At 42.8% G+C, this 19573-nt stretch overlaps 1 protein-coding gene across 3 annotated transcripts in view; it reads left to right on the top strand.

Annotated features, from left to right (window-relative positions):
* LOC132396144 (flotillin-2-like) overlaps positions 1 to 19573 on the top strand; it is a 134948-nt gene that overhangs the window by 82707 nt on the left and 32668 nt on the right. For all 3 annotated transcript variants that reach the window (XM_059973662.1, XM_059973663.1, XM_059973666.1), the window contains one exon: positions 15136 to 15259. In XM_059973662.1, coding sequence (XP_059829645.1) covers positions 15136 to 15259 — 124 coding nt within the window. The remainder of the gene's footprint in view (positions 1 to 15135; positions 15260 to 19573) is intronic.

Here is a 19573-nt window from a genome sequence, read left to right as displayed (position 1 = left end):
CTTACTGTGTGTGCAGGGTTATTTCTGGAGTCTAAATACCTAAAATAGTGCAGTGTATTAGCATAGTTTAATTTTAACAAGATTCACTAGTTCAGGGTCATACAGAATATCATTCACAGCTTAATTGTTACCATTTTCGCTTTCTAAATCTTTAATTGTATGTTAGGGCCCCATTAGAGAGACTTGAGTCCATAATCCACACAGGGTTATGATACTGAGGGTTGCAGTCTCTTGGGTCAAAGTTTACCTACTTCCTTTGTCACTTCCTCCCTGTTCAGAAGAGCTGATGATTTGGTGAGACCTTGGCTGTCTCAAAGATGTGACTTTATTTCAGAGAAAATCAGAGGAGCTCTGCCCCATTTCTGGGCCAGTAATTACCTCTCATCCTTGGTATAAATACAAGAAATTCTGCAGATGCTGGAAGTCCAGACCAACACACGGAACGCTGGAGGAACACAGCAGATCAGGCAGCATCAGTTGATGTTTCTGGCTGAGACCCTTCATCAGGACTGGAAAAGAAAGGGGCAGAAACCAGAGTAAGAAAGGAAGAGGAGGACAAGCAGGTGAGGGAGAAGATGTGTAGGTAGGGAAGGGGAGATGAAGTCAGAAGCTGGGAGATGATAGTGATAGAGGTAAAAGGCTGAAGGAAGAGTCTGACAGGGGAGCACCACTGAAGAAACAGGAGGAGGCACCAGAGAGACTTGATGGGCAGGTGAGGAGAAGGGGTGTGAGGGGAGCCAGGATGGGGAATGGAAAAGAAAGAAGGGGAGAGGAGGGAAATGACCAGAAGTTGGAAAAATCAATATTAATGCTACTAGGTTGGAGACCAAACATGATATGTGGTGTTGCTCCTCCCACCTGAGTTTGGCCTCATCGTAGCATAGACTGGCATGTTGGGATGTCAAATTTAAATGTGTGGGCATGGGAAATCCTGTCTTTTCAGATGGATGGAGTGAAGCTGCTAAACAAAGTGCTTCCCCATTTTTTTTGGTTGGGTCACACCGATTAAAGAGGAGACCACACCAGATATAGTAGGTGACCCTGACAGACTCACAGGTGAAGTGTTGCCTCACCAGGAAGGACTGATCAGGGTCCTGAATGGAGCTGAGGGAGGTGGTGTAAGGAAAGGTATTGCATTTATCACACTTGTTTTTGGCATATTGTGTTGTTCAACTTAGCTATGGTATTGTCATATATCAAAAATACAGTCCCTTCATCACAGCCTAGTGAAGGGGCTTGGCCCAAAGTTTTGACTGTTTATTTCCTGCATAGATGCTGTTTGACTTGATGAATTCCTCCAGAATTTTAGTGGGTGTTGTTCAAGATAACCAGCATCTCCAGAATCTCGTGTCTGTGTTTTGCTGCCTTGTCTACTCGAGCTTTATTTCTGTGTGACAATTATGCCAATAAAATAACCTCCAGTGTGATGTAAATTGTTTACAGTCACAGGAATTCCCACTGCTCATTGTGCATTGTTCGGCTAACTGGCTGTGCACATGGATAATGGAAGAGGAGCATATTACATTGTCCCCCTTTGTTGGAGTTAATATCCATTGATATAAGGCTTTGAGAAAAGATGACTATTGTGTGTCTGGATAGAGGAAATCTTTAAATGCAAAGTTCAAAGTAAATTTATCTGCCACCATATACCATCTTGAGATTCATTTTCTTGCAGGCATTTATAGGAAAATAAAGAAATACAATAGAATTTATGAAAAACTATGCATAATCTAAAACTGAACTGTGCAAAGGACAAATAGAGCAAATAAGTACCCATATGTGCGTAAATAATACTGAGAGCATGAGTTGTACAATCTTTGAACTTGCATCTGTAAATTAAATCATGAGAATGTTTAAATATAAAACTCTCAAGTGTACATTAGTGCAGACTTTGGCCACATTTCTGCACAGAGAATCAGCAGCCATAATCTGGATGCTAGCAGATTTGTTATTTCTTTAAGTTTGATCTCAAGAATTCCCCTTCAATTGAAAGAAACTGTTCAGTGTGTTGGAACGTACAGACCAGTGGGTGCCAGCATTGCTGTCCTGACTAGTGAATGATACTAGTTCAAGGAATAAAGATGTAAAGGATTTCCTAAACTGGGAGCGAATTCTGAAATCAAAAGTGCAAAGAGACAGAGAGCCCTCTTGCAGGATTCCCTAAAGATCAACTTGCAGCTTGAGTCAGTAGTAATGTTAGCATTAGTTCCAAGAGGGCTGGAATATAAAAGCAAAGATCTAATGCTGAGGCTTTAGAAGGCATTGGTCAAGTTGCCATTGGAATATTTTTAGAGAGAGCAGTTTTTGGGCCCCTTATATAAGAAAGGATATACTGATGTTGGAGAGGGCTTCAAAGGTAATGGGAAGAAGGCAGGAGAATGGGGTTGTGAGGGATAATAAATCAGCCATGATGGAATGTCGATCAGTCTCAACTGGCCAAATGGCCTGGTTCTGCTTTTCAGTGGTCTCATTTTAAATATATAGTTTAATTTTAATATTTTGTTTCCCTTAAAATCTATATTTTAAGTTAACAGGAAATGATTATTGGCCTTCCAAATCTGTAGGTTAGAGGATGAGGAGAGAAGCCACCAAGAAATTTGCACTGTCCCAGAGCTACAGAGTAGATGTGCTGGCAAGAGCATGTGGCAATGTCCAGGTGAGGGCAGCATTGGACTCAGCCGTGATAAAGACTAGAATAACCCTGCTGAGATCCATTGAAAAGGCTTGCACATGAAACATGAGTTAAGCAAGATCGAGATAAGAGGGGACAAGCTATGCTCTCAAAATATTTCTGTTGAAAGTTCAATGTATTGCTCAGTGGAGAGTCACTGTGGTAAGAGACTAAGTGTCAGCTCTTCATTGCTGGTCAGTGATAATTTGGGATGTGAGAGAATTTCTCTCGTGATGCAGTATTGCACATTAAGGTTCTAGTTCCCTCAACAACATTAATTAGTTTAGGCAGCTCAGCTTCTATAATGCATTAATGCTCAGTGAAGGGTAAATTTATTTTTGAAAAGAGTGTTCCATTTGGAATGATTTCCTCCCACCTTTGGGACCTCAGACTGACTTGTCCCCTTGTTAGTAATCCCTTTCTGTCAGGACTTAAGTTTTAACAAGATTTCCTGGGCTGAAGTTCCCAGTGTCCAATGTTGCCCAGGGAGAGTGACAGATATAATTCTCTTCCAATAACTCCATGTCCCCTGCATTGTTTTCTAAAGTTGGCAGCCATTTCATGGGCAGCAAGTGAAATATTTTTTAGCTGTCAAGTTTTGTCAGGATTAGGAAGTGTGTGTAACAAGAAGGAGATGTGTGATTTTCTGTGACCATTGCAAAGCCTCTTTTTTAAAACTACCACTGGAGAAGCAGTTGATATTCTGAGTAAGATAACAATTAAGGACATAGAGCAACAAGGTACAGGCCCTTCGGCCCAAGGTGTTGTGCCAACCTTATACCTACTCCAAGCTCAATCTAACCCTTCCCTACCACATAGCCCTCCAGTTTTCTGTCATCTATGTGCCTGTCTAAGTGTCTCTTAAATCTCCCTAATGTCTCTGCCTCTACCTCCACCCCTGACAGTGCATTCCTCACACCCACCACTCTCTTAAATAGAAACTACCTTTGATATCCTCTCTATACTTTCCTCCAAACACCTTAAAGTTATGCCCATTTGTATTAGCCATTTCTGCCTCAGGAAAAATCCTATCTCGCCCATGCTTTCTAATCCAGGTAAAATCTAGGTAAATCTCTGCACCCTCTCTAAAGCTTCCACACTCTTCTCAAGTCAAGTCGCTTTTTATTGTCATTTTGACCATAAACTGCTGGTACAGTACACAATAAAAATGAAACAACATTCCTTCAGGACCCTGGTGCTACATGAAACAACACAAAACTACACTAGACTACAGACCCACACAGGACTACATAAAGTGCACAAAACAGTGCAGGGCAGTACAATAATTAATAATAAACAAGACAATAGGCACAGTAGACAAATTTCAATATAATAATAAATTATGTAGATGTCAGTCTAGACTCTGGGTATTGAGGAGTCTGATGGCTTGGGGGAAGAAACTGTTGCACTGTTGTAATGAGGCAGCCAGAAATGAACACAATACTTGCAAGTGTGGTCTAACCAGAGTTTAAGAGCTGCAACATTACCTCGTGGCTCTGTATTTCTACCTTAAGAAATTTTTCTAACTAAAACACGTGTCCATAAATGGTACAAGTCACAGAGCTGAATGCAAAAGAACCAACTATGTAAAAAGAGATGGCCTCTTGCTCCATTGTTTTTAATTGGGTGGGCTATAAAATTAAAATGGAAGTTTGTAGCTAGGCTGAGTAATTTGCCCTACCAAGCCCAGGCTGCTGAGAGTGTCCTCCCTGCACCTTAAACTGAGCCACCTCTGGTGCACAGAACACCCAGGGGAGAAGAAACTGCATAGCGTTGTTAGCTGCAGAGATAATTGATCACTGATTCACACACTAGCACCTGAGCTTGTTTTCTTCACTTTTTAATTAGTTCCTGGAAATTATGAAAGATGTGCACGGTGTGTTTTTCAGATTTCAGACGTCACACATGGCAGCAGTTACTTGGTGTGTCTATGCTGCCAATGCAGCTGGCTAACTGTGAGAATGGCACACAGAGACAGAGATGGACACACGTGGTGCTGGAGGAACTCAGTCAGGCAGCATCATTAAAGGGAAATAAACGGTTGATGTTTTGGACTGAGACTCTTCATCAGCACTGGAAAGGAAAGGGGCAGAAGCTAGAAAGAAGGAGATGAGGGGGAGGGGAAGGGGTATAAGCTTGATAACGAGACCAGGTATGGGGGAACGGACGGTGAAGTGAGAAGCTGGGTGGATGAGGTAAAAGACTGAAGAAACACATTGACAGAGGCAGAAGAAGGAACCTGATAGGAGAGGACTTTACTGGCACAATTAAGCCACGCTGAGGTTGGATGAACAACCCCTCATATTCTGTCTGGGTCTCTTCCATCCTGACAGCAAGGTCTCCTTGGATCCCATGCCTCCTTACTTTCTGAAGGAGCCTTACATGTGGAACCTTATCAAATGCCTTACTGAAATCCATATACACTACATCCACTGCTCTACCTTCATCAATGTGTTTTGTTACATCCTCAAAGAATTCAGTCAGGCTCGTAAGGCACAAAGTCATGCTGACCATCCCTAATCAGATTATGTCTCTCCAAATGCTCATAAATCCTGCCTCTCAGGATCTTCTCCACCAACTTGCCCACCACAGATTTGTAGAATCATTTCAGTGTTGTTGTGAGTGAAGTTATACATGCTGGTTCAGGAGCCTGATGTTGTTGGGTGATAATGTAGTGATTATTCTGATGAAGGCTCCCATCCCAAAATGTCCACTGTTTTATTCATTTCTGTAGATGCTTCCTGACCTGCTGAGTTCCTCCAGCATTTTGTATGTGATACTCTGGATTTCCAGCCCCTACAGAATCTCTTGTGGTTATTCTATGATGGGCTTTCATCCAGGGGTCAAGCAAAGTCCCATAGAATCACTCACTGTTTAATGCAAGGGAGTGGACAGAGGTTGGATATGAAGTGTAATCAAATTGTCCAAACCTACCAGAAGTTTGACTTGGAGCTTTCAGAAGTACATCCCTGCTTCAGAGTGCTGCCTGTGTTTGTCTGAGACCCTTGATGAGGATGGTCTCGCATGGCTGCAAACGCAAGAGTGCAGATCAGTCACTCAGTTGTGTTGGTGCTGCATGTAGAACAGTACGCAGGCCCTTTGCACTCCTCTAAGATTAATCTAACCCCTCCCTCCCACATTTCCCTCTACTTTCTATCATCCACGTGCCTATCTAAGAGTCGCTTAAATGTCTCAAATGTATCTGCCTCTACCACCACCCCTGGCAGTGTGATCCATGCACCCAGCACTCAGTGTTTAAAAAATGTACCTCTGACATCACCCCCATACTTTCCTCAATTCACCCAAGAATGAACATATCACTGCTTATAACGACCTCATTCACTCCACATAAAGACAGTGGTAGAACAGTACAGCGCAGCACAGGCCCTTTACCCTACTCTAAGATCAATCTAACCCTTGCCTCCCACTTTGCCCTCCATTTTTCTTTCACCCATGTGTCTGTCTCAGAGGTTCTTAAATGTCCCCAATGTATCTGCCTGCTAGACTTGCATTATGGGATAATTTTGTAAAGGGTGGGACCTATTCCGTTCCTTGCCTTCTGAAATGTTGGAGGAGTGAATGGCATTATCTTAGTGAAGAGGAAAAAATGATTTAACAGAAGGTGTCCCAGTAGCCCCTCTTCAGCTCACAAATAGTGAACACATTGAAGGTCCCAGTGGTCCTGATACCTAGTCCCATTCTTATCCCTGCTCGCCTACTCGTGACGGGTGAGACAAATTGGTTGCTCAGTTTGTCCTGCACCATTGCCCATGTTTAAAAATGCAGCTGGAGCCCATACTTTCAATTGGTAGTGGGCAGCCACTGCTGTACAGAGTGAAACTCAGGGCAGGATTGAGTTGCCTGTCATACCCACTGTAGTCGGATAATCCCGGCAGTGCTTAGAGTTAACTCAGCCACAAAGCTCAGTCACTTGGCTACTCCACAAGCTCCTCTCCCTCTGCGAGGATTGTCTCCGTTTGGCAAAGTGGAAGGGAACAAGATTAAAACAGTTTAGAGAACTTTACCTACAGAATCACTGCCATGAGGAAATTATTATGTGGGTGGAATAAAAAGGTGGAAGATACAGCATTAAACTTGGATGACCATGTGTTATTTAATTAAATTCCAGCTGAGAACCATGTTAAAATTGGACATGATTATTACTTCTTCTCAATGGGAGTTGAATGTGGAAGTTGTTTCAGATTTAAGTCTCACAGCTAATTAACCACTTCCAAAATCTAGCCCCACCCACTTCCTTCTCTGCACTCCAGCCCACCACTCCTGAATTTGTCAACTCTTTCCCTGCCTCCACCTCACGGAGTGTGGCAGATTGATAAATTAGTTTCTTATTGTCAGGTGTACTGCACTGAGGTTTAAGCTTCGGAGTGTCATACTGTTTAACTGCAGCACTGCATTGAGGGTAAAACAGTAACAGTCCAGAATAACAGTTACAGAGAACGTACAATGCAGGCAGGCAATGTACAAGGTGTAAGGCCGTAACGAGTTAGACTGTGAGATCCAAAATCCATCTTATACTAGGGACTCTGCTCAAGTGTTGTAACAGCAGGATAGAATCTGTCCTTGAACTTGGTGGTATATGCTTTCAGGCTTTTGTATCTTCTGCCCGATGGGAGGGGGAAGCAAGAGAATGTGCGGGATGGGTGGGGTCTTTGGTTGTGTCTGTGAGAGGCTGGAGACAGGGAAGGTGTCTGCTTGCTGCTGAAATGGCTCTCCTTGCATCAGTTTAGTTGGTTTAATTTCCTCAATCACTCCTCCACCCAGCCACTTTTTTTTTGTAATTTATTTTTTATTGAAGTTCATCATCAAACAAACATTTCCATAAGATGTGTTTCAGACATTGTACATATATATCATATAATCATATATGTCACAAATCTCCATATAGTATTTATCTTAGGTATACACTTATAGAAAAGAGTGCAAAGAAAAAATAAGCAAAAGGAAAAAAACTATGTACAAGTAGGGAGTGATCTTTTTTTTTTACAACAGATTCATTGATTTGTGATGCTGTCAGTCTCCATCTTAGTGTGGAGCAAGTTTTCAGCAGTCTGTGCTCAGTGTAGGGTTGGATTGTGGCTGCACCTGACTGCGATTTAGAAGCAAGTCCTTGGAAGGTAAGAATTTATTTGAAATACATTAAACCTTTCACTTTGGAGACACAAGTAGAATGTATTTACATCCACAATCAATCACTGTACATTAGACTGAATTCACATACTCCCATTCAAGACAGACTCAAATCAAGCAGACCAATTCTCTGACACTTACAAGAAAGGTTTTCCACCTCCTCATTGTAATTCACTTATTTATTTTTTCCTAATTTCACCTCTTTTATTTTCCTGACTCTTTCTCACCACCTGCCAGTCCAGTTCTGATCGGAGTCGAACAGCAGAGAAACTGGCCTTCTGCCCGCCACCTCCCGTACTATTTCATCAGTACTACTTTACAATTGACCATTAGGATTGTGAGCAGAATTAGGCCATTTTGGCCTACTGAGCCTGCTCCATTATTTAATCATGGCTGATTTATTCTCCTCAATCCCATTCTCCTCCCTTCTCCCCATAACTTTTGATACCTTTATTAATCAAGAACCTTTCAACCTATGCTTTAAATATACTCAGTGACCTGGCCTTCACAGCTGTCTCTGGCAATGCTTATTGGTAGCGTAGCAGTTAGCATGACCATTCTACAGCTTGGGGCATTCCAGAATTTGGAGCTCAATTGCAGCACCATTGTAAGGAATCTAGTTTCCTCCCACAGTGCTAAGACGTACCAGGTAGGTTAATTGTTCATTGTAAATTGCCCTATGATTAGATTAGGGTTAATCAGATATGTTGGAGGTTTCTAAGGCAGCATGGCTCAAAGGGCTGGAAGTGCCTATTCTGTGCTGTTTTGCTAAATAAATTTTAAAAATTATGCCACAGATTCACCATCTTCTGGCTAAAGAAATTCATCCTCATCTCTGTTCTAAAGAGAGATCCTTATATTCTGTTGGGGATATTACCTCATCCTGTTTCAGGCAAATTGAGTGCAAATAATTCAGCCTCCAGCCCTGACTGATCACAGTCTGGTCTGTATCTACCTCTGGTCCTGTGTGGACAGAGCAGTTCTGATATGGTGCTGTTAAGTGGCTTTCCAGACTTGTTTTGGGCTCCTAGAAAGAATAGCTCCATGAAAATGGAAGGCTACTGTTCACACACTTTGAGTAAGGTTGGCATTTTGTTTTAGGGATGGGGAAAGGAAAGTGTGTCCCACCGAGAGGTCTAACAGTCCTCCCAATTTTTCTCCTTATAATGGGTGTTTTGTTGGAATTCACACAATTTTATAGAATTTGACATGTGACCTTGATTTTAAGCAGCACACACAAAATGCTGGAGGAACTCAACAGGTCAGGCAGTGTTTATGAGGGAAGTAAACAGTTGATGTTTCAGGCTAAGCCTTCATCAGGACTTGGTAGTGTGGAGGAGCAGAGGGATCTGGGGGTCCATGTCCACAGATTCCTGAAAGTTGCCTCACAGGTAGATAGGGTAGTTAAGAAAGCTTATGGGGTGTTAGCTTTCATAAGTTGAGGGATAGAGTTTAGGAGATGCGATATAATGATGCAGCCCTATAAAACTCTAGTTAGGCCACATTTGGAGTACTGTGTCCAGTTCTGGTCACCTCACTATAGGAAGGATGTGGAAGCATTGGAAAGGGTACCGAGGAGATTTACCAGGATGCTGCCTGGTTTAGAGAGTATGGATTATGATCAGAGATTAAGGGAGCTAGGGCTTTACTCTTTGGAGAGAAGGAGGATGAGAGGAGACATGATAGAGGTATACAAGATATTAAGAGGAATAGACAGAGTGGACAGCCAGCGCCTCTTCCCCAGGGCACCACTACTCAGTACAAGAGGTCTTGGCTTTAAGGTAAGGGGAGGGAAGTTCAAGGGGGATATTAGAGGAAGGTTTTTCACTCAGAGAGTGGTTGGTGCGTGGAATGCACTGCCTGAGTCAGTGGTGGAGGCAGATACACTAGTGAAGTTTAAGAGACTACCAGACAGGTATATGGAGGAATTTGTGGGGGCGTTATTTGGGAGGCAGGGTTTGAGGGTTGGCACAACATTGTGGGCCGAAGGGCCTGTACTGTTCTATGTTCTAGGACTGGAAAGGAAGTGGGGGGGGGGGGGGGAGAGCCAGAATAAGAAGGCCATGGCTGATCTTTTGATTTTGGTTATTTGTATCGGATTTATAACGTATCTTCAGATTTTTCCCTTATTGTTTGAGGTCCTGGCTCTGTTGGCACATTATCAGCATTTATTGTCCTGCGCTGACTGGCAGCTGAAGCACAGTGGGAAATCAAACACACACTGGTGGGTCTTGGCTCATGTATCAGCTAGACTGGGGTAAGTTGTAGGTTTCTGACTTTGAAGGATGTCAGACAAGAAGATATTTATTTATATATGTTACAGCCTTGTAACTTCATGGTACCTGCAATGGACATTAGTTTGTGAATTCCATGCATTTAATTAAGTGAACCTAAATTCACCATCTGCCTCAGTCTGAGTAGAGTCAATGTTGCTAAGACAATGGTCCAGACTGCTGGGTGCCAGTCTGGTTATATAATCAGTCTACCATTTAGATAAGTGCAAGTGATTTGCTTGGAAGTTCCCTGGAGCTGGTCCAGTTTTTTAATTGTTCTCTGCCCACTCTGCAGAGGGCATCTGGGGTCCAGAACTGACCAAGTACAAATGGTAGGTTTGCTTTAACTTTCCAGTGTCTGCTTGCTTGGATGTGTTCTCTCCTTTGAATTGGAAGTTTAAGGCTTCAGGGCCCAGGTTAGATACTTGAGGGGAAAATGCAAGTCTATTGTGAAGGCTTGCACTTTGGAAGGACTGTCAGAGTAGGACTTGCACAGTGAACAGAGAGATCTGGAAATACAGATCCATAACTCCTTGAAAATGGCATCACATGTAGATAGGGTCATAAAAAGAGCTTTTGGCACATTGGTCATAAATCAAACTACTGAGTACAGGGGTTGGGATGTTATGTTGAAGTTGTTTAAGATGTTGCTGAGGCCTAATTTGGAATATTTTATGCCGTTCTGGTCACCTACCTACAGGAAAGATGTCAAAGGATCATTTTATTATCAAAGTACGTACAACTTGGAGATTCGTCTTCTCCAGATAGCCATGAAAATACAGAAAAACTATGAAAATCATTGAAAGAAAAGATATCAAAACCCCTTTGCTCCCCCTGCATGAAAAAGGAAAACTTGAAAACCCCAACCCCACCCTTCCCTCACACAAAAACTAACAGATTACCCACCCGGACACTGCAGCTAGAACATCAAACCCCTCCCATGCAAAAAAAAATCAACGACAATATCGCTAACCCCCCCATCCTCTCACACAGAAAAATCTAGCAGATCGCTCACATGGGAAATCACCATCAAGAACACCAGACTTCAAATCCCCAACGCCTCCCTCGTCCAAAAAAAGTAACGTATCGCCCACCCACCAATTGGCAACAAGAAAGAAAACACAAGAACAGAAGGAAACCAATAGAAACTGCAGTTCACACCAATAATTGCGTATGGCTTGGAATTTCGTAAACATCCTCCATCAGCATTGAGGAGAGTGACAGGTCAAACTCAGTATTTCTGTGGGGAGCGACAGCTGACCCACGGCCTTTTGACCTCTGGCCCAACGTGGCCTCTTGACCTCTGGCCATGTACAAGGATGTTGCTGAGACTTAAGGAGCTCAGTAATAGGAAAATGTTGAATTGTTTAGTACCTTAATCCCTGTGGCATGAGGGGAGATTTGGTAGAGGCATACAAAATTATGAAGGGTATGGAAAGGGTAAATGCAAACAGACTTTTTCCACTGAAGTTGGGTGAGATTAGAACGAGTGGTCATAGGTTAAGAGTGAAAGGTGAAATATTTAGGGGAAGCTGAGGAGGAACCTGTTCACTCAGAAGGTGGTGAGAGTGTGGAATGAGCTGCCAGTAGATGTGGGTTCAATTGCGACATTTAAGAGAAATCTGGACGGGTACATAGATGGCAGGGGTATGGAAGGTTATGGTCCGGGTGCAGGTTGTTAAGAGTAAGCAGAATAACCGCTTGGCATGGACGAGTTGAGATGCAGGACCTGTTTCTGTGCTGTAATGCTCTGGGACTGTTATTAAGAGAATTCTGTGTTGTTGGATTAGAGATTGCATTTCATTTATTTTCAAGAGGGGTAAGGTGAGGAGGAAGCACGTCCACCTTGGGCGTCTCGGTGAATATTTCTTTCTATCAGTGTTACTCCAACAGATTAATTCAGTATCAGATTGGTGTTTGTGAGAACTTGTTGTACTCTACTTGCCCAGCAGTTTCTCCACATTGCAACAGTAACACACTTAAAGTCCCTCAGGGGCTTTAAAGCACCTCTGGAATGTTCCAAGGAAAGACACTGTGTAGATGGAAGACTTGTTTACTTCTGTAGCTAACCTGTGAGGAGTTCTTTGTTCCTTTGCAGTTCCCATTGATCCAGGTCTGGAATTTTCACTTGTTTCACAATGACCTGTGTGTTGAGAGCCTCCCACGTGCCAGCATATTGGCCAAGGGGCCTCTTGTTGTATAATTCACTGATTCTCCTTCCCCACTACTCTGTTCTGTTAAGTCTCTCCAGCATTTTGGACTACAGTGGCAAGGCTCAGATTGAGATTCTAGTTGGGTGAAACTAGAACTAGATGTCATAGATTAGGGTGAAATGTGAAATATTTAAGGGGAACCTGAGGGGGAACTTCTTCACCCAGGATGTTAAGAATATCAAATGAGTGGAAGTGGTGGTGGCAATCTTGATTTCAATATTTAAAAGAAGTTTGGATAAGGCATGGATGGGAGGGATATGGGGGTGATATGGTTTAGGTGCATGTCGATTGGTCTGACAAAATTACAGTTTGGCACGAACTAGATGAACCAAAGGGCCTGTTTCTGTGCTCTATAACTGATTTGTTTATACTGTCAACATTTTGGAACTGAATTAATCAAATTTCAGAGTACTATTGTGAAAATTGATATCTCCTTTATAAAGGAGAAAAGGCCTTGATACTTTTAACAAAGTGCATATGATCGATAGCCAAATTATGGTAATGATTTTATTATACATTAAAATAAGGAATAATTTCAAAGGTGTTAACTTTATTGGAAGTTCTGCAAACAGCCCTTAATTTTCTGTAAACTTGAAAAGGAATTTAAGTATCTAGAGTAAGGGCTTTGGATGGCAGTTAAATAAACAATTACAGTGATTGCCAGATCTGCAGTGGACCAAAGGGTCTGGACTGATCTGCATAGTGAAGGGCAGGTCTTGAGCTTTGAATCAAAGCTGAATGGGTCAAGCAAAGATTGTGTTCTTCCATTATATAAAAATAGAGAAAAAAAATGAAATACTTAGCAGGCCAGGCTGCGTATGTGGGAAGAGAAACAGACTTAATGTTTCAAGACAAAGACCCTTCATTTGAATTCCCCTTGTTAGTAAAGTAGAGAAGTTCGCCTTTGGCACTTGTTGGCAATTTAAAAATACTTGGAGTGTCCTGGCAGTGGTAGTGGAATCACGATTAGTTGGAAAGGTGGGGGGGGGGGGGAAGAAGGGAAAAATGGAAGATAAATTGTCAAAGAGTGGGCTCCACTTGTATCACTTCCAAACTAAAATTCAATTGAGAATGTTTGCTTGAAGCTGTGGTTGTGATTATCGCCTTGGTTTAATCTGCTGAATCTATCACCACCCTGAGCGTCAGGGTGTTCACTCTACCTGGCTCTTGGTAATTCTCCTGATCCTGCTGCTCAGGGCTTCCTGATCCCAAATCCTCATCATAGTCCATTGTTCCGGGATTTCTGTAACTGGTTACAGCTCGGGGTAAATCCCGAAGGAGGGCTTTGGAAATGGAGAGGAGGGAGAAAGGAGAGAGGAATCCTGTTAGCTGGAAAGGGTGAGTGAGGTACAGGGCCAGTGTGAACTGGCAAAGTGAGAAGAGAAATGCCGGCATTGGGTGGTGTGGACGTGTGTTGCCAGTTTCAAACCTCTTGTATGTAAATCGTTGTCTTCCGATGAGAAACAGATTGTGGCCAGAGACGATAGTAGTGATTGAAAGGGAAGCTTGGAGCAATTGGTGACTGTCACCAGGTTACTGATGATATCCAGCCTCTGTCATTTTTGGCTTGATACTGGGATTTTTCTTTCTCTCTCTCTCTCTCCCATTCATTCTGCCACCTTCCGGACTGGAGAACGTTCCTAACAAAACATAAACTTGACTAATTTAGCATCATGATAATCTGACGCTGGGAGGTTGTGGAGATATCAGCTGATTGCCCTTGAGCTGTCTGTACCTCCTTTTGCAACTGAGTCCAGTGTGTATCTAGTTGCTATTTCAGGGTGGTTGTTTGACAAGTCAGAGGCATTATAGTTCCCTAACCATTTGCACTTTAAGTGTCTTTCCATTCTGTTACCACAGTAGTGCTCTGCCAACAAGGTGCTTCCACAGGCCCCTTGCTTGCAATTCAATCAACAGCCAGTTCTTTGGACTTCCCTACCTCTTCCACGTGCGACTCTCCCTCTTTCCCACCTCCTCCCCATTGCCTTTTGTTGGCTCCATACTTTGTGTAATTATTTCTCCTCTCCCACCCGTTATTTTGCCAGTTAGACCGTGACTGTCAAAGCTGCATGCCCTGCAGTCATACTGAATTGCTGCCTTGTGAATGTGATTGGTGTGATTTGTGTGAATGCATGCACGTGCAACTGCTCCATCCAGACAAATCAGGTTCACGTTTTTTTTTAACCAAAGCTCCAAATAATATGAGAAATTGCCCTGTAACAATTTAATTTGGCAATATCTAAACATGAAGTCTCAACAGGTTGACAGACTTATCTGAATATTCGAAAATGCTGGAGGAGCTCAGCAGGTCAGGCAGCATATATGGAAATTAATAAACATTCGAGTTTTCGGCCCGATGAAGGGTCTTGGCCCAAAATGTTGACTATTTATTCCCCTCCATAGACGCTGCCTGACCTGTTGAGCTCTTCCACCGTTTTATGTGTTGCTGTGTATTTCCAGCATCTGCTGAATCTCGTGTGTTCTAAACATTCCATAGAGAATCAGAATAGAAACTCTCCAAATTTCTTCTTTCTCTATGGAATATACAGTTGCCAGGTTAAAGTTACAGGATGTAATACTGTTTTGTTGCTTTATGCATTGGTGTGCTTAATTCTTAAATGTGCGCTTTGCTTTTCCTTTGCAGTGTTTAGTCTGCTTTTTGTGTAATTCAGCAATTTTGAATCTTTATTAAAAAAAGTATTACAGATGTGTAATTGTAGTTTAATTCCAGAAAGTGTTTTGACACTTCTGTTAATGGCCTTAAAATATTAACAATATATATTTAACTTTGTCACGTGCTGTTGGCTCACGTTCTGTTCCCTGTGTTCAGGTGAAGGTAATGACTGACCTGGACTTGCTGGCTGTAGCGTGTGAGCAGTTCCTGGGGAAGAGTGTCACCGAGACCAAAAGTGTGGTCCTGCAGACCCTAGAAGGACATCTCCGAGCTATCCTGGGTAATTTGTCTGTCTTGAATTTGTTTGACTTGCATCCATGCAAAGTGTATATCCAGACAAGCTAGTTATTAGGCACCACACCACAAGATGCTGGAGGAGTTCAGCAGGTCAGGCAGCATCTGTGGAAATGAACATAGAGTCGACGATTCAAGCCGACACCCTTCATCAGGACTGGGAAGGAAGGGGAGTAATGGCAGAATCCTCCTTCCTTCTCAGTTCTGATGAAGGGTCTCATCCTGAAATGTTGACTTATTTATTCATTTCCGTAGATGTTGAGTTCCTCCAGCAATTGTGTGTGTTGCTTTAGATCTCCAGCATCTGAAGAATCTCTTGTGCTAATAATTAGCACAAGATAACAGTTGTTATCTACTGAACATTTGATGTTACTGGAAATGGCTGGGTCTGAGCTTTGGCTGGTGTGTCCTCTTCTGTAAGGATGAAGGTGCTTCTCTCCCAAACCAAAAAAGGGTGTAAAGCATTGGATAGAGTGCACACACATGCTTCATCCTTCACAGTTGATCGCTCTCTGCACGCCAAGGTCAAATTTCAACCCATGCTCTTGTAACTTAGGCATAGCAGCTGAATTGTTAGCTGAATCAACTGGCCAAATCAACCATACTTTCAAGGTTTATTATCAAAGTACATGTATACCCTGAGATTAATTTTCTTGCAGACATTTACAGGGAAAAAACATACAATAGAATTTTATGAAAAACTAAGCATTAACAAAGACTGACAAGCAACGTGTAAAAGAAGACAAACTGTACAATTAAAAATAATCTGAGAATATGAGTTATAAAGTGCTTGAAAGTGAATTGGTAGGTTATGGAAACAGTTCAAAATAATGGTGAATGATGTTATCCACACCAGTTCAGGAGCCTGATGGGTATAGGTTAATAATCTGGTGGTGTGAGACCTAGGGTTTATTTACCTCCTGTTTGATGAAGTAGGGAGAAGGTAGCACGTCCTGGGTGAAGGTCTTTGATGGATGCTGCTTTCTTAAGGCAGCTGTCCTTTTAGATGTTTTCAGTAGTGGAGAGGGCTATGCCTGCGATGGACTGAGCTGTATCCACTAGTTTCTGTAGCCTTTCTTGTTCCTGGGCATTGGTGTTTCCATACCAGGCCAGTTAGGATACTCTCCACTGTGCATCTGTAGAAGTTTGTCAAAGATTTTGGTGATGTGCTGAATCAGTACTAACTTCTATGAAAGTACGGGTGTTGTTGTGTCTTCTTGGTCATAGAATATTATAGCACAGAAACAGGCTCTTCAGCATGGAAACAGGCCAGGCTAGTCCATGCCAAGCTATTGCTGATGTAACGGTTAGCACAGTGTAATTATAGCTCAGGCATTGGAGTTTGGAGTTCAATCCCATTCTCCTCTAAGGAGATTGCACGTTCTCCCCATGAAATGCATGCATTTCCTCCAGGTGCTCTAGTTTCCTCCCACAGACCAAAGACAAACCAGCTGGTAGGTTAATTGCTCATTGTAGATTAGGATGGGGTTAAACCGGGTGTTGTCGGGGATTGTTGGGTGGCACAGCTTGAAGGGCCAGAAGGGCCTATTCCATGTTGTATTTCTAAAATAAAATAAAACTTGTGCTGCCAAATCCCAGAAACTTGTACCCAGACCATAGCCCTCCATACCTCTCCCCTCCACATACATATCCAAACTTCTCTCAAATGTTGAAATCAAATCCACCACCTATGACTCTTAGTGCTGGACCTGGGACAGATCCTCTGATATGGTGACACCAAGGGATTTAAAGCTACTGACCCTGTCCACCTCCATTCCTCTGATGAGTATTGGCTCATGGACCTGCATCTTCATCCTCCTCCTGTCGATAATCAGCTTTTTGGTTTTGCTGAGGTTGAGTGAGAGGCTGCCAACTAAAATCAGCATCCACAATCCCTGCCCTCCCACACTTATCTGGTTCAGTGCCTTAAGTGCTCTGCACAGTCACGTCAGGCAGCCTGTCTGAATGATGGTGGGCTTGTGAGCGGTGAGATGTAGAGCCTCAATATCAGAATATCACTGACATACATTGTGAGATTTGTTGCTTTGAGGCCACGGCACATTGCAGTTTAAAGTTTTTAAAAATTGAATATGGCAATAAATGTATTAAAAATTAAATTAAATAAGTAGTGCAAAAAGAGAGGAAAAATAGAGAGGCAGTATTCATCAAATCATTATCCTTTCAGAAATCTGTTGGCAGAGGGAAAGAAGCTAAAATGTCAAGTGTGTGTCTTCAGGCTCCTGTACTTCCTCTTTGATGGTAGCAATGAGAAGAGGGCATGTTATGGTTGAGGGATATGCTCCTTCACGATGGATGCCACCTTTTTGAGGTATTGCCTCTTGACATACCCTTAATGCTGGGGAGACTAGTGCCTATGAGGGAGCTGAGAACTTTCTGCAGCTTTTTCTGATGCTGTGCTGTGCGCTGACCCCTCCATATTAGACGGTGATTCAAAACCCTGAACAAAATTCTGTGGAAACCCTGCTGCAAGGCACAGCTGGCTCAGAGCTTTCCTCTATCAGCGATGACAGATTTTGTGACATTGATACTTTGACACATTTTAAAAACTGAAAACTGTAATAATGGAGGAAATAACTTATTAAAAAGAAGCTGTGTTCAAAAAATATTAACAAACTTAAAGCAAGGAAAATTAATTGAAAATTTCCCCTTTGCCTCCCAATCTACTGCTGTTGAATCCACATTGAAATCAGTGTGGCCTGAAACATGGGTTTGATATGGCCAGCACTTGATTACCGAGGTGGTTCCTCTGTGTCTGTCAGTAAATTCCAGACACTCGGCTTGTGTGTGGAAGTCAGCATAGCTGAACGGCAACTGTTCACGTTGGAGTCATAAAGTCACACAGCACAAAAGTGGTCCCTTTAGCTCTGTCCATGCTGGCCGTTGTACTTACCTCTACTTTGTATAACAGATAGCAAGATTCATGATCAACTTCATTGGGAACTGCTGAACATAGATGAAGTACAAGATTAAGTGGGTGACTTTCAATATTCCTGCCTTCTCACACAAAATACTGAAGGAACTCAACAGGCTAGGCAGCATCTATGCAGAGGAATAAACAATCAATATTTTGAGTGGAGAGCCTCCATCAGGACTGGAAAGGAAGGGGGAGGGGTAAGAGCACAAGCTGGCAGGTGATCAGTGAGGGGAAGATGGGTGGGTAATGGGGAGGGGGATGAAGAAAGAAACTGGAAGGTGATGGTTTGGAGGAAGTAAGGGGCTGAAGAGGGAATCTATTAGGAGAGGTATGCGGACAATGGGAGAAGGGGAAGGGTGAGAGCCAGCATGGTCATGACCTCCCTGTAGATGCCCTGTCCCCTTTCCTCATGGTCACTGTCCTCTCATTCCATTTCAAACATCAGTCACCTTGGTTGTGGTGCCTGTTTCTTGTAGATCACTTTGTAAATCCTGCTGTTGGACAAAATTAGCTCTAACTCTATCGTCTTATATTACCAGTAACTTCTCACCTATATCCGTAGTGTGGGGATGTGAAGATGGAGGGTGTGAGAGTCTGGCACAACAAGAAAGAGGTGGACATTTTGGTTGAACCTGGTCCAGGATCCCATCCAGGCATAGAGCCAGTTCCGCTTTGATTATCTAATCAACAGTGGAGGGCCCAAGTGTGGCTACAAGCCAACTGCAGCCATGACATTGATAAATGTACCTTCACTCAACACAACCTCAGCTGTTACAGAAGACTTTAATGTTTTGGTTGTTGTTAGGGTCCACGCTTCATCTGTATACAAATATAGCCCTGGATTGAGTTGCTGTTTCGTACCCTCCTTAATTTAAGTTTTCAGGCTTCCTTTCTGCACCAGCTCTCTAGGCTCACATTTAACTATAATACCTAAGGATATGCAGAGGGCAGCCCACATTCCAGCACTGACATTGCAGATTCACAGTGTTCAGCAGAGCTATACAAACAACAACAGCAAAACAAGCCAATTTCTAACCTTCCTACCCACCTGTCCACCTGTCCACCCATTCACTTACACAGACAGGCCTCCAACTCCAGTCCATCAGTGATAAACATGTATACATGAAATGCTGTCGCAGGAAAGCAGCATCCATCATCAGGGACCTCCACTATTCAGGACATGCTCTCTTCTTACTGCTGCCATCAGGATGAAGGCACAGAAGCCTCAGGACTCACACCACCGGGTTTAGGAACAGTCATTACCCTCAACCATCAGGCTCTTGAACCAAAGGGATAACTTCATTCAACTTCACTTGCCGCATCATTGAAATGTTCCAACAACCTGTGGACTCGCTTTCAAGGACT

The sequence above is a fragment of the Hypanus sabinus genome, chromosome 6 (genome assembly GCF_030144855.1).
Source record: "Hypanus sabinus isolate sHypSab1 chromosome 6, sHypSab1.hap1, whole genome shotgun sequence".
Classification (NCBI taxonomy): domain Eukaryota; kingdom Metazoa; phylum Chordata; class Chondrichthyes; order Myliobatiformes; family Dasyatidae; genus Hypanus; species Hypanus sabinus.
This window is presented reverse-complemented; position numbering and strand designations above follow the sequence as displayed.